The sequence below is a fragment of the Silurus aristotelis genome, assembly GCF_946808225.1.
Source record: "Silurus aristotelis genome assembly, chromosome: 7".
Taxonomy (NCBI): domain Eukaryota; kingdom Metazoa; phylum Chordata; class Actinopteri; order Siluriformes; family Siluridae; genus Silurus; species Silurus aristotelis.
In genome coordinates, this window is record NC_139580.1 from 7611354 (window position 1) to 7626998 (window position 15645).

Below are 15645 nucleotides of genomic sequence, written 5' to 3' on the forward strand. Positions count from 1 at the left end.
CCTCTATGAAGATATGCTTTACATTGGTCGAAGTGGAAGATCTCCTGCAAAAGAACTCCGACCTCAACTCTATTGAACACCTTGGAACACTGACTGCACCCCAGGGCTCCTCACGTCATTCACATCAGTACCTGACTTTACTAACACCCTCGTGGCTAAAGGAATCGCCATAAATCTCCACAAGCACACTGCAAAATCTATTGGAACATCTTCTGAGCAGAGTAAAGGTTTTTATAGCAGCAAATGTTTGATGTGGAATGGGATGTTCACAAAGCACATACGAATCTTATCAGGTGTCCACAAACTTTTGTCGACAAATCTTTTCTGCATCTTGTATCATCAGAATCACTCAGCAAAGTCACCTAAGTAGCTTCAACAGTTCAAAACCAGCAATGAATAATAATATTTGAAGTTATTCATCCTGGGATTTGCCCAATTGTGAGAATTGTAACTTTAAAAAAAAAAAAAACACTAGGTGGCGCTGCTGTCTTTATAAGTATGCAGTGTGGAGGTGTTCCAGCAGGAGGAGCTTACCTTCCACAGCAAGTCTGGCCTGGAATCTTCAGGACGTTTAGTTTTTGTCCTCCAGCTCGTCCTCTTCTTCCTCCTGTGTATGCTAATCCTGCCTCTGTCTCTACATCGTCCTCTTCCTCCATCAACTCCTCAGTTTCCTGTAGACGAAGGAAGTATTGTCGAATTGATACAAATCAGAAAATCTGTGTTTTTTATTGAATTTTAAAGACGAGTTGTAGTTAAAATCTGTCTTTTGTCTGCCAAATTTCTGCCTCAACTTTCATGCAACAATAAGGACACATAACAGTCCTCATCTTTCTCTCCATGTTAAATCTCTCTCTCTCTCTCTCTCTCTCTCTCTCTCTCTCTCTCTCTCTCTCTCTCTCTCTCTCTCTCTCTCTCTTTCTCTCTTTCTCTCTCTCTCTTTCTCTCTCTTTCTGATGTATCTGCCTGATTAATCCCTCTGGATCTAGTTCTCTTCAAATGGAGACCACTCTTTGGTTCCACACATACAGCCTAAAGTTCCATAAAGTTCCTGAGCAACTCAAGAACTTTGAGGATGGTTTTGAATTGTAATTAATATCAACCACAGCTCAGGACAGCAGTTTGTATGAAAAGTTCTGCACCTAAGCGCCCATCACTGAGCAGTACACCACGAAATGATAAAACTAATAAATGGTCATTAAATGGCACCCAGATGAGAATGGGTTTCCTTTTGAGTCTGATTCCTCTAAAGTTTTCTTCCTCATGAAGTCTCAGGGAGGTTTTTCTTACCACTGTTGCCATTGGCTCACTCATTATGGATAAACCTATAAGGAATTTACGTATAAACTTATACGTTTCTACATAACCTTCTTTCTAAAGCTGCTTTGGGACAATGTTCATTGCTAAAAACAATATTTGGGTAAATGTACTTCAGTACTGTACTTGAGTAATTTTTTGGCTACTTTCTAGTTTTCCTGAGTATCAAAGAAATGAATGACTTTTACTCTCTAATCAACTACATTTATGATTCAACGTATGTACTTTTTACTCCACTAAATCTTAATTAACCATGATCTTTACCAGTTAATTTTACATGGCAGGTTTATCTGAGTCTTTTTGTGTCAAATGAAGCTTGGTATCTTACGGTTCTTTTACTTGGGCACAATACAGTAATTTCGTTTGTTAACTGAAGATCCCTTTTCGAAAGATTGCTTTACTACAGTACATTGTCCTTATTTTGTTTTTTGATTGATCTTTGTTTCATTCTGGCAAGTTGAAGAGGCTGTTGTGTTGATCTTGTGTTGAGGTGGACAATTTGATTTGTATTTTAGAAAATAAAACCTCACAAATCAACAGGTTTTGGCTTTTCACTAACACGTGTCTTGGTGCCGAGGACTAGTGCATCTTTGAGCTTACGTTCATACGAGTCAAATACTCAGGTACTGTTCAACTCAGATAGACTTCGATATACTTTATTGATGGAAATTATTGCGTTACAGCAGCAGCAGGTTACACAAACAGTAGCAGGGGAGCAGGAAAAAAAACAGAATGTAATTAAACAATTGTAACATATAAATAACTAACGAAAAAAAAAAATCTGAGGTAAAAAGTGGGGAAAAGAAAAAAGAAAAGCACAAACTAAGGCACGGCTGTAACAGGCTGCTGCTTTCACTGCGTCATGGCACCAGATACTCTCAGACTTTCATATTGAAATCGGTGACATGTGTATGTATTAATTTTTGCAGTAAGGTATCAATACACAAGTATCATTTTTTATATTTTTTTTTTGGGGGGGGGAGTGCTCTACGAGTAAAGTTGAATTGTTTTGAACTGATCTGAAGGTCAAAATACAAAATTTTGCATATGTTTCTATTAAATACTAGTTGTTCAAACTCTTGCAAATTCAATATACATTTTAGATTGAAGAAAAAAAAAATCTATCAAATATCTCTCATAGTGTTTGCCATGTGTGATTGGTACAGTATATGTAAACTATTGCTGTGTTGAACTTTAGCTTCAGCTCCCTGACCTTATCAAAGTAAAATGTTTTAATAAGCAGAAGTAAACAAATAACTGTTTAAAATGAGGCAAAAATGTTTGCCAACAGTCCATATTTATCTGAGCTAGAGCATCAATCCTATGAGCTAGCATAAACAGAGTTTAAACAAATAAAACTCAGGTTGGTTATTTCAATTAAATACATTATTATAGAGGTAAAAATATACAATTCCTTCATCCTTATATACACATACATTTTTCTACTTATTAAATTCAGAAATTTAATTATAAAAATAATGAATACATTGAAAAAAAAACTTAACATGGTCTAAACTTGAATATCCAAAAAAAATCAGCAGGAAACTTTTCCGATCCTGAGAGGATTTTTTTTTTTTCTTTTTTCGTTCTGATCACTTCCTCTTTACCTTCTCAGCTTTCTTGTTCTTCTTGTCATCCTCGGTTTTCTTTTTGCTCTCGGGCATCAAGTCATCGAGCCAGCTCAGTTCTCGCTTTGTGAAACAGAAATCCAGCAGCTTGCGCACAAACACCAACGCCAACACCTGGGACATGGAGCAGAAAGCATTCATTAACAATATTAGACCACAAACTCCAGTGTTTATACACCATGGAGCCATTCGTTATAGAAACCAGCATGTTATACACCTGCAGTGAACCAAATTTAGACATCCTTACAAAATGTCATATTTATTGAAATGTTATTTAGATTTAGTTCTCACTCTTCAGTGTTCTGTATTGTTTAAAGATTTATAATCACATTTTTGATGTCAAACAAATAAGGATGTGTTCCTCTTTTGAGTCTGGTTCCTCTCAAGGTTTCTTTCTCATAACAGCTAAGAGAGTTTTTCCTGCCACAGTTGCCATGGCTGCTCATCGGGGATAAATACACACCATTCACCTTAACTCTTAAATTCTGTAAAGTTGCTTTGAGACAATGTCCATTGTGAAAAGCGCTATATAAATAAACGTGACATCTTTCAATCACAGTAAATTACAGAAAAGCCTCAGATATTTTCTTTCTAATGAACCTTTATGCTTAGTTAAGCACATTTACTTTGTTAGCTAATTTTCTAATGTTCTTTGAGCCAAGTTTACTGCTCTTCTGCACAGAAAAATGGGCCAGCTCTACTTTCTGCTTTGTGTGAAGGAGTACAGGTACACACACCACAAAGTTATGACATTTATAGCTCCATGTCATGACGCCACCATCCATTGTGTGCAAGGAAGATGATGGAATCTGAGGTCACACTGAAAATGGGATTTTCTATTATATATGTGGGTCTTCCTCAAAGTGTTACCACAAAATTATCATTTTTTGAGCATCTCATTCCACATTTAGTCCCCATTTACTGTTATAAAAACGTCCACTCTTCTAAAAAGATGTTCCACTAAATTTAGAGTGAGCTTGTGGAGATTCATTTAGCTCAAGGGTGTAAGTAAAGTCAGGCCAGTGATAAAGGTGAGGTGAGAAGGCCTGGGGTGCAGTCAGCGTTCACTTCCCAATTTCCAATAAGTTTGGACCTTTATAGCAGGAGATCTTCCACTCCAACCCTTGTAAACTATGTCTTTATGGAGCTGGCTTTGTGCACAGGGGCATTGTCATGCTGGAACAGGTTTGGTCTCGTAGTTTAACAGGGAAAATTTCATGCTACCGCATCCAAATACGTCCTATACTATTGTGCGCTTCCTACTTTGTGGTAAGAACCACGTATGGCTGGATAAGTCAGGTGCCCAATTGTCTGTATAGTGTATTTTTTCACAGACATATAGATGAGTCTTTAAAACAATGAACAATCTTGCAGACAATCGTTTAGCAAATTCGCTAGACAGTCTACCAGCACAATATTAGTGAGTAATAGACCTGTCTTTTTTGGATGTTCTCTGTATAATCTGAATTAATTTTTTTTATGTTCAGTGCACACTGAGATAAGAAGAGCAATACGCCTTGCTGATACCATCATAGGGAAGACGACGCGGGCAGCCGAAGCTTTGATAACCCACAGCAGAACCAGACACGTGAGCTGCACCAACGTGAAGACGTGAACCTTCCACAGGGGTACGTAGCGCAGATAAATCAGATCGGGCTGGTGCTTGGCCGGCATACCAAACAACTTTATCCTGTCAAAGAACTGAGAGAACAGACAGAGAGAAAGAAAGAGATTCTGTGTTGGTGTGTGTGCATTTCTGTTATATTTTATAATGAAGCTGTTGGTGTAACTACTGGTGTTGTTTTTTCAATAGATTTCATTATATTTCTCATTTTAACAATTTCAGATCATCAGATTTGATCAAGTTGGCAAATCTGATGTAAAATAACATTGGCATTTTCACATCCTTTGATTGGATGGACAGAGAGCTCACTAGTCAAAGCTCGCAAACCGCATCTGTAGCAAACTGCACAAGATCGAATGTACTCTAAGCAGTTTTTTTTAGGCAGGACGCCACTGAAGGACAAGTCCAATCATGACCAATCAGAATTGAGCATTTAAAAGAACTGCAGCATAATAAATAATAAAGTACTGTAAAATGTACTTAATGACAAGGTAAAGTCTGTGATGTTAGGAGGCCATGTATATCCAAACCCCACCCCATGTAAGCTTCACTTTATTTTTCTGGCAGGAGGGAGGGGGCGGGGCTAATATTTGCATCACAAAAATTTATTAAAGCCTCTATGTGTACAAAATAACTACATCTAGTTCACAGCAATTTTACGGGTAGTAAAGGTGAGTTTGAAATACTGTTTGTAATTGTTTGAAGTGTAATTACAATTTTTACCTGTATGCCTTTAAGAGAGGACACGCCCATATAGAGAAAGACTCCATACAACACCGGCATGGGAATAAACTGGATAAAAAAACACACCAATAATTCTATTAATACAAATATCCTCAATGCAATAATATGTGTTTCATCAGTATTGAAACCTTGAGGTGCTTTCCGACATGCATCGCGATTTCTGACCTTCAATACGGAAGTCATGAAGACGGAGCAGCCCATGAGCGTGAAGATGAGGACGCCGGTAAGCCTTTGCTCCCTGATGCCCAGGAACTTGGGCTGTTCCCCTGGTGCTGAGCAGTGGGACTCCTGCTTCAGGCTGTTCACATGCGAGATGGAGAGGACGGTGGCGGCCACAAACCATGGCAACCCCATCACTGAACACACGCCCAACATCACGGCCACCAATAGCAGGTCGAGATGATAACCACAGCCTTTCTGTGTGGAGATGCAGTTGTAAGCAGTGTAAGAAAAAAATGAGGGTTGAGGTCTGTGTAAAAGATAATGTGTGGTCAGATACCTTGAGTTTGTGCTCCTTGCGGTTGATAATGACAGCAGTGATTTGCTGGTCCATGAAGATGAGGATGGTGCAGAGAAGTGCAGGAACCACTGATACCAGAACCATCCACCAGGGGTTTGGCCCAAGTGGAGAGATCAGCCAGCCACGGTGCTTTGAGGTGGGCTACACACACACACAAACACACACACACACACACACACACACACACACACACACGCAATATTTCAATTTCTTAGCAGCACGAAAAAACCTGGAGAAAATATAGAATTTGTACAAATATGATAAAAAATATATCAAACCAGAGCCTAATTAAACATATTACATATGATAACAAGCCAAACTATTTACACTGCCATAGCTAATACAACAATGCTAATATGCTAACAATACAGTCCTATACTTAGAAGAGCATAACAAAGACATGTGATGTCCTCATAAACCACTATGAGCTGGATTTTCTGTGTTTAATACGTTACAACTTGTGCAGTGTGGTTAAAAGTCCCTTGCTAATGCTAACTGATGCTAAGATAAGACCAGTGTATGACAGCAGCTTGAATATTTTACAGTTGGTAGGAATAAACGCAGAAACACACCCAAGACATTGGCAGAGATTATTTCACTTTATTTTAGGAAAATATCTGTGTTAAACAAATATTCATTAATTAATTGATAAATAATCAACATGAAAACTACTACTACTGCTTCTGCAAAAAAAGGAAAGAAAGGAGAAGAAGAAAAAGAGGAGAAGGAAGAAGAAACGTTACAGAAGAAGATGAAGATGAGGCAGAGAAAGAAAAAGAAGAAATAAAAAAGTGGGAGAACAAAAATAAAGTAGAGGAGAAAAAAAAGAGGGAAAATAAGCAACAGAAGGGGAGAAGAAGAAAGAAGGAAAGAATAGGAAAAAAGAAAAAAGAGCAAGAGAAGGGAAGAAAAAAGTAGAAGATGAAAAAGAAAATAGGAAGAAGAAAATATAGATTATGATGAGAAAGAGAATGATGAAGAGGAGGAAGAAAATATCATGTCATATACGTGTGTGTGTGTGTGTGTGTGTGTGTGTGTGTGTGTGTGTGTGTGTGTGTGTGTGTGTGTGTGTGTGTGTGAGTGTTACCTCAAAGCGATCAGGAACATTGAGTTTGGGAGATGGAATCCCAACCAGATAATCCACCAGCACCATCACCATTATAGTCAGAAACACTGCGAAATCGCTAATAGTGGAGCGTACCTACACACACACACACACACACACACACACACAGTATATATATATATATATATATATATATATATATATATATATATATATATATATATATATATATATATATCCACTGAGCATCTGTATTAATTGTGTGTGTGTGCGTGTGTGTGTGTGTGTGTGTGTGTGTGTGTGTGTGTGTGTGTGTGTGTTTTGTTTGTGTGAATGTGTGTGTGTTTGTGTGTGTGTGTGTGTGTGTGTGTGTGTGTGTGTGTGTGTGTGTGTGTGTGTGTGTCTGTGGGTGTGTGTGTGTGTGTGTGTGGTCACCTTGGTAGGGAAGTATCTTTCCGTTTTGAATTGCTTGAGCATGGAGGAGAGGAAGAAGGTGGTAAAAAAAAGTATGATGGACCAGAAAAACACGTCAGGGATGAAGGGCCCATGGTGTCCACAAGCAGGACCTACAAATTCACCATGCAGGAGCTTACACGTCTAAAAACACACACACACACACACACACACACACACACACACACACACACACACACACACACACACACACACAAAATATAGTTAGTTTTAAGTCACTGACAATGTTTAAAAATAAATAAATTAGAGGAAAAAGAGCAAGAAAATGGAAAGAAAAGAAGAGAAAGTAGAATGAGGAGAAGAAGAACAAGAAGAAGAGGAGGAAGAAGGAAAAGAAAAAGAGCAAGAGAAGGAAAAAAAGAAAAAGAAGAAAGCAGAAAAGGAAGAAGAAAGAATAGTTCAAGTAGAAGATTTTGAAGAAGAAGAAAAAGAGCAGGAGAGGGGAAAGAATAAAGAACCGGAGGAAGAAGACGAAGAAGTAGAAGTGGATAGGAAGAAGTGAAAGTTAAAAGAAGAAGAAGACACAAAGACGTGGAAAAGGATAGGAAGAAATAGATGGAGAGGAGGAGGAAGAAGAAGAAGAAAAAGAAGAGAAGGAGGATAAGGAGAAAGAAGAAGAGTTAGAAGAAGAGGAGAAGGAGAAAAATAAGAAGAAAAAGAAGAGAATATCAAGAAGTGAAATGAGAAGAAGAAAAAGAAAAAAAAGGAAGAAGAGGATAGGAAGAAGTGGAAGTTAGAAGAAGAGGAAGAAGGAGAAGAAGAAAAAGAAGAAGAAGAAGAAGAAGAAGAAGAAGACGAGAAGAAAAAGAAACAAAGAACAAGAACAATAAGATAGGAAGAAGTGAAAGTTAAAAGAAAAAGAAAGAAGACGATGACAGAAAGAAGTAGAAGGAGAAGAGCAGGAGGAAGAAGTGGGAAAAGAAGAAGAATAGGAAGAAGAAGAAGATGAAAAAATGCAAGAGACAGGAAAGGTAGAAGAAGAGAAGAAGAAAAAGAATGTAGAATGTGACAGCTTGGTAATGCTGAGGCTCGCATCCCCATCCTTCAGTGGTCCCATCAAATGTGGACAGAAGTTTCTAACCTGCCTGAACTGTACTGTATCTTCAGAACATCTCCACTTCATGTCATGACTACACAAAGGCTGAGTTTTTTTCTAACTTGCTCTGGATGATAGAACTGTACATATGTGAGTGAGTGTGAGGAAGACGAGTGGAGGTTTATACGGACCGACACACTGAGCTGATCCCATGGTATTGATTCTGCAGTGTGTCCCGTCGAGTTCCAGACCTGCAGCGTCTGGTTGGATATTTGACTGGGAGCTGAGCACTGACAGCTACAGAGAAAAGAGCGGGACAGAATGAAACACTGAATACTTCTCTACATCCACTCATTTGTACAGTATAGTGAAGCTAATATGTGCATGGTGTACCTCGACAGTGTGAGGTTATCCAGGTCAGTGTGTGTGTTAATGGGATAGGTCTCGCAGAGATGCACCAGTTTCTCCAGAGCCTCGTAGATAAAGATGATGCAGATGAGGGCGGCGAACGCTTCCTCCGTGAAGCGTGTGATGTAGCACACCAGCGAACTCGCGTCTGTCGCCACCAGGACGATACAAAGGAACGCCGTCCACAGCCCGATACAGGCACGTAGGGATAGGTAGGACATCCCATAATCCCTATGACAACCATGAAGAGGTTTGTGATAAATTAGATAAGTGTTAGTAGGTTTTATCATATCAGACACTCTACAGCCTTTATTTTGGCCCCGTAGATGCCCTCAAGGTTCCTCTGCAAATTTTTATGTCAATTATTCAGCGTTCATAAATATGATGCAATGCGATAAGATTTGCCACTATTACGATGCAGCTCTGCCTGTGCCATGTTAATCTGTATTCTATGTCAGTGGTCCACAACCTTTTTTTGCACCACAGACCGGTTTAATGTCAGACAATATTTTTACGGACCGGCCTTTAAGGTGTGGCGGATAAACACAACAAAATAAAATGATACGACCATAAAAACTGGTATTTTCTAATTATAATAATAAACATGAATCCACTGTGTGGTTGTTTGTTCATTTTGCTCGCTTGGGGTTTTCAGTTTAGCGGTAATGTATTATGTGTTAGCGGCCAGAGCAGCACCTTTAAGAAGGTAGCGGATGGAGGTAAGACATGTGACCGAGGCATCATGACATGCATCAAGAGTGAGTCATAGACAGATGTGGTGGAGAGAATCTGGTCATTTTACAAAATAAAGCATCGTTCAGAATCAGATAATAAATAAAACGGAAATAATGTGAGTAATGTATTCTTTCTGTGCGGCCCGGTACCAATTGACCTAGGGGCTGCACTGTTCTATGTGACTCTCAGGACACGCCGTGAGTGTCAAGGTTCAACTGTATACAGAATATGTGGAAATAGTATAAGTGATATCCCTAAGACTCCAAAGACCACCAGGGGGAGCCATGATTTATTCATTCAGTTGACGAGGGCTTCTTTGTGAGATATATATATATATATATATATATATATATATATATATATATATATATATATATATATATTAAGGATTTCAGATATATTATATTATTCATTACTAAAATACATTGCTATAGTGTATAGCAGGGGTACAGATCAGACACAGCCCTTGACTTACTCGCAGAACTTGAAGAGGATTTTCTCAAACACAAGCACAGGCCCTGTGCTTCCCAGGATGGTCAGAGGCTGACCGGCAAACAGAGAGAACACCACGCCTGTCAGAGACGCTCCAAACAACGACTCGATAGCACTCTGAGAAAAAGAGAAAGACAGAAGGCAACACACACACAAACACACACACAGAGAGGAGAATATGCTGAGGGTGAGCAGGTCCTGTTTTTCCAGGCATGCACCCAAGTTGTCAGAGCTCATATGTCACCTTTACAAACGTGGCTTGGAAACGGGTAGACAATCACACACACACACACATTAGCAATTCTTGTGTATCGACATGTGTGGGATACACTCACTATGTTATTCTTGGTGGCCTCTCCTAGCAGTCCTCCGAAGGTTATAACAGGAGACATGCAGGCGCAGTAGAGGAACAGCACTGACGCTATACACTGCAAACTGAAGCCGTCCAACAGATCGCTCAAGTAAAAAGGAGCTTTACGCTTTACATCACACACCAGTCCACCAAAGAATCTATACAAACACACAACAAACAGAGATCATGTTCTACACCCGCAGGCCGAATACGACTCGCTCCCACATTTTGAACGGCCCTCTGAACAATGCCAGAGACATATTTTGAAAAATGTAATATTAAATATAGGTTTTACTAATATCATATTTGTGTTTGATAATAAAGGGTGGCTTTTCAACAAAATTTTAGTTGATTGCTGAAACTATCAGCTAGCAGCAAAAATCTAGTTTTCAATTCCGGCCTGCTGTCATTACGAAAGCGGCCTCTAGAGGTGACTTACTGACATCATGTGCTGTTTGTTTTTACACGTGAGATGGAGAGAGTGATAATTTGCATTTATTACGATCCAACCTAGCTATCGGTATCAGTAAAATCCACTATCAGTTGAACTCTAGTTATTAACGTAGCCTAATTATTTGTTAGATTCACCCACCAACCATATGCATAAGTAGTGTTTTCATTTCAACAGCAATAAATATGAAAAAAATCATTTTGAAATAAAAATGTTCTTTTATTGGGTTCTTTATCTCTTGAAAAGTATTGCTAATTTTTCTGCATGGTTCATAACCAAATAATAAACTAATCCCCTATTGGGAAGCAAAATAAATACATTTAAAATCATAATAAAATCTTCACACTAACCCAGCCATTAGGGGGGCACAAGCCAGTGCACTCTTAGTGCCGGTCCCAAGCCCGGGTAAATGGGGAGGGTTGCGTTAGGAAGGGCATCCAGCGTAAAACATGTGCCAAATCAAATATGCGGATCACAAATGAGAATTTCATACCGGATCGGTCGAGGCCCGGGTTAACAACGACCGCCACAGGTATCGTTAGCCGACAGGGTACCGGTGGAAATTGGGCTACTGTTGGCCGAAGGAGGAGAAGGAGAGGAGGAAGATGTCTACAGAGACGGCAGGAAAAGGAGCAGTGTAGGAGAGTAGAGGTTCGGGTTGGTACTTTAAATGTTGGTACTATGACGGGTAAAGGGAGAGAGATAGCTGATATGATGGAGAGGAGAAACCATGCAGAAAAATTAGCAATACTTTTCAAGAGATAAAGAACCCAATAAAAGAAAATTTTTATTTCAAAATGATTTTTTATTTTTTTTATTTATTTTTTTTTTAAATAAATCATTTTGAAATAAAAATGTTCTTTTATTGGGTTCTTTATCTCTTGAAAAGTATTGCTAATTTTTCTGCATGGTTCATAACCAAATAATAAACTAATCCCCTATTGGGAAGCAAAATAAATACATTTAAAATCATAATAAAATCTTCACACTAACCCAGCCATTAGGGGGGCACAAGCCAGTGCACTCTTAGTGCCGGTCCCAAGCCCGGGTAAATGGGGAGGGTTGCGTTAGGAAGGGCATCCAGCGTAAAACATGTGCCAAATCAAATATGCGGATCACAAATGAGAATTTCATACCGGATCGGTCGAGGCCCGGGTTAACAACGACCGCCACAGGTATCGTTAGCCGACAGGGTACCGGTGGAAATTGGGCTACTGTTGGCCGAAGGAGGAGAAGGAGAGGAGGAAGACGTCTACAGAGACGGCAGGAAAAGGAGCAGTGTAGGAGAGTAGAGGTTCGGGTTGGTACTTTAAATGTTGGTACTATGACGAGTAAAGGGAGAGAGATAGCTGATATGATGGAGAGGAGAAAGGTAGATATGCTGTGTGTTCAGGAGACCAAGTGGAAAGGGAGTAAGGCCAGGAACATTGGAGGTGGATTTAAACTGTTTTATCATGGTGTGGATGGAAAGAGAAATGGTGTAGGGGTGATTCTGAAGGAAGAGTACAGTAAGAGTGTAGTGGAGGTGAAGAGAGTTTCTGATAGGGTGATGATCGTGAAGGTGGAGGTTGAAGGGATGATGATAAATGTCATCAGTGCCTATGCTCCACAAGTTGGCTGTGAGATGGAGGAGAAGGAAAGATTCTGGAGTGAATTAGATGAAGTGGTAGATGGTGTACCTAGGAAAGAACGATTGGTGATTGGGGCAGACTTTAATGGGCATGTAGGTGAAGGGAACAGAGGTGATGAGGAGGTGATGGGTAGGTATGGTTTTAAGGAGAGGAATGTGGAAGGGCAGATGGTGGTAGATTTTGCAAAAAGGATGGAAATGGCAGTGGTGAACACGTATTTTAAGAAGAAGGAGGATCATAGGGTGACGTATAAGAGTGGAGGAAGGTGCACACAGGTGGATTATGTTCTGTGTAGGAGATGCAACCTGAAGGAGATTGTAGACTGTAAGGTGTTGGCGGGGGACAGTGTAGCTAGACAGCATCGGATGGTGGTCTGTAGGATGGTTTTGGAGGCGAAGAAGAAGAGGAGGAAAGTAAGGATTGAAAGAAGAATAAGATGGTGGAAACTGAAGGATGAAGAGTGTGGTGTGAGGTTCAGGGAAGAGGTCAGACAGGGGCTTGGTGGTGGTGAAGAGGTGCCGGATGATTGGGCAACTACTGCAGGAGTGATGAGGAAGGCAGCTAGAAAAGTACTTGGTGTGACATCTGGAAATAGAAAGCAAGACAAGGAGACGTGGTGGTGGAATGAGGAAGTGCAGGAGAGCATTAAGGGAAAGAGGTTGGCAAAACAGAAGTGGGATCGACAGAGTGATGAGAAAAGTAGGCAGGAGTACAAGGAGATGCGGCAGCAGGTAAAAAGGGATGTGGCGAAAGCCAAGGAAAAGGCATATGAGGAGCTGTATAAGAGGTTGGACACTAAGGAAGGAGAAAAGGATTTATACCGATTGGCCAGGCAGAGGGACCGAGCTGGGAAGGATGTACTGCAAGTTAGAGCAATAAAGGATGGAGAGGGAAATGTGTTGACTAGTGAGGAGAGTGTGTTGAGAAGATGGAGGGAGTATTTTGAGCAGCTGATGAATGAGGAAAATCAGAGAGAGAGAAGATTGGAGGATGTGGAGTTGGTGAAGCAGGATGTAGATAGGATTAGTAAGGAGGAAGTGAGAGCAGCGATTAAGAGGATGAAGAATGGAAAGTCGGTTGGACCAGATGACATACCGGTAGAAGCGTGGAGATGTTTAGGAGAGATGGCAGTGGAGTTTTTAACCAGATTGTTTAACAGAATTCTGGAAGGGGAGAGGATGCCTGAGGAATGGAGAAGGAGTGTGCTGGTACCGATCTTTAAGCATAAGGGAGATGTGCAGACCTGCAGTAACTACAGGGGAATTAAGTTGATCAGTCACACCATGAAGTTATGGGAAAGAGTAGTGGAAGCCAGGCTGAGAGAAGAGGTGACCATCTGTGAGCAACAGTATGGTTTCATGCCGAGGAAGAGCACCACAGATGCCTTATTTGCTTTGAGGATGTTGATGGAGAAGTATAGAGAAGGACAGAAGGAGCTGCATTGTGTATTTGTGGATTTAGAGAAAGCGTACGACAGGGTACCGAGAGAGGAGTTGTGGTATTGTATGAGGAAGTCAGGTGTGTCAGAGAAGTATGTGAGGGTGGTGCAGGACATGTATGAGGACAGTGTGACGGCAGTGAAGTGTGCAGTAGGTACGACAGACTGGTTCAGGGTGAAGGTTGGACTGCATCAAGGATTGGCCCTGAGCCCTTTCCTGTTTGCAGTGGTGATGGACAGGTTGACGGACGAGGTCAGACAGGAGTCTCCCTGGACTATGATGTTTGCAGATGATATTGTGATTTGTGGTGAGAGTAGAGAGCAGGTTGAGAAGAGCCTGGAGAGGTGGAGATATACGCTTGAGAGAAGGGGAATGAAAGTCAGTAGGAGTAAGACAGAGTACATGTGTGTGAATGAGAGGGAGGGCAGTGGAGTGATGCGGTTGCAGGGAGAAGAGGTGGAGAAGGTGGAGGAGTTCAGGTACCTGGGGTCAACAGTGCAAAGTAATGGAGAGTGTGTTAGAGAAGTAAAGAAAAGAGTGCAGGCAGGGTGGAGTGGGTGGAGAAGAGTGACAGGAGTGATTTGTGATAGTAGGGTATCTGCAAGAATGAAAGGGAAAGTTTATAGGACTGTGGTGAGACCTGCGATGTTGTATGGATTAGAGACAGTGGCATTGAGTAAAAGACAGGAGGTGGAGCTGGAGGTAGCAGAGCTGAAAATGTTAAGGTTTTCGTTGGGAGTGACGAGGATGGACAAGATTAGAAATGAGTTTATTAGAGGGACAGCACATGTAGGATGTTTTGGTGACAAGGTGAGGGAGGCGAGATTGAGATGGTTTGGACATGTGCAGAGAAGGGACATGAATTATATTGGTAGAAAAATGCTGAAGATGGAGCCCTCAGGTAGGAGGAAAAGAGGAAGGCCAAGGAGGAGGTTCATGGATGTGGTGAGGGAAGACATGCAGGTAGTTGGTGTGAAAGAGGCAGATGTAGAGGACAGGGTGGTATGGAGACGGATGATCCGCTGTGGCGACCCCTAATGGGAGCAGCCGAAAGAAGAAGAAGAAGAATAAAATCTTCACACTAATACTGGTAGTCACTCTGGCCCGACCCGGCCCCATATTAATGAAAGGAAAAAATGATGTGGCCCTCACAGAATTAAGTTTGGGACCCCTGTTCTACACTTTGACCTTGCTAACACATTTTTTTTTCGAGCTAGCCATGAACCTTGAAGACTGAAGTAATACATACTTTATTGCAGAAATATCACAAGTGCTCTCTTTTTTTTACAGCATTAGCACAGTATCACGAGTTGTGATTTAGCATTACAGCCGCCATTTAAAAAGTCTGGCTTTTATCAAACTTGTACTTGTACAGCATGAATATTTGTAAAAGGCCACAGAGAGCCAGGAGCCGTCACTGCACAGGCACTAAAGAAGGTTCCAACTTGTTTAATTAGCATTGTCGAACTGAAGGTTTGGTTATTATTAGTTTAGAGCTGAGGGAACTGCACACAGTCACAGACACACACACACACACACACACACACACACACACACACACACACACACACACACACACACACACACACACACACACACACACACACACAGAGTACTCTTTCTCCATTTGTGTAAACCCTCTCTTGAAATCTTTTGCTCTCTAGCTAATTAACACAATGCCTACCACTAAAGCTAACCTTCTGTAATATAGTTAGCATATATTATTTTATT

General features: G+C 40.7%; 2 protein-coding genes across 4 annotated transcripts in view; one reads left to right on the forward strand and one right to left on the reverse strand.

Annotated features, from left to right (window-relative positions):
- Nucleotides 1–15645, forward strand: part of LOC310729111 (uncharacterized protein) — a 239346-nt gene that overhangs the window by 91180 nt on the left and 132521 nt on the right. The window contains exon 2 of the mRNA XM_083547147.1: nt 13126–13412. Within this exon, the coding sequence (XP_083403273.1) occupies nt 13126–13412 (287 nt within the window). The remainder of the gene's footprint in view (nt 1–13125; nt 13413–15645) is intronic.
- The window catches only part of LOC310729008 (sodium bicarbonate cotransporter 3-like), a 55595-nt gene that overhangs the window by 5387 nt on the left and 34563 nt on the right, over nt 1–15645 (reverse strand). For all 3 annotated transcript variants that reach the window (XM_083546947.1, XM_083546948.1, XM_083546949.1), the window contains exons 13-24: nt 10377–10551; nt 10025–10158; nt 8800–9045; nt 8598–8703; nt 7332–7493; nt 6918–7031; nt 5810–5971; nt 5476–5727; nt 5290–5358; nt 4470–4643; nt 2922–3056; nt 535–671 (exon numbers count right to left, since the gene is read on the reverse strand). In XM_083546947.1, the coding sequence (XP_083403073.1) occupies nt 535–671; nt 2922–3056; nt 4470–4643; nt 5290–5358; nt 5476–5727; nt 5810–5971; nt 6918–7031; nt 7332–7493; nt 8598–8703; nt 8800–9045; nt 10025–10158; nt 10377–10551 (1866 nt within the window). The remainder of the gene's footprint in view (nt 1–534; nt 672–2921; nt 3057–4469; nt 4644–5289; nt 5359–5475; nt 5728–5809; nt 5972–6917; nt 7032–7331; nt 7494–8597; nt 8704–8799; nt 9046–10024; nt 10159–10376; nt 10552–15645) is intronic.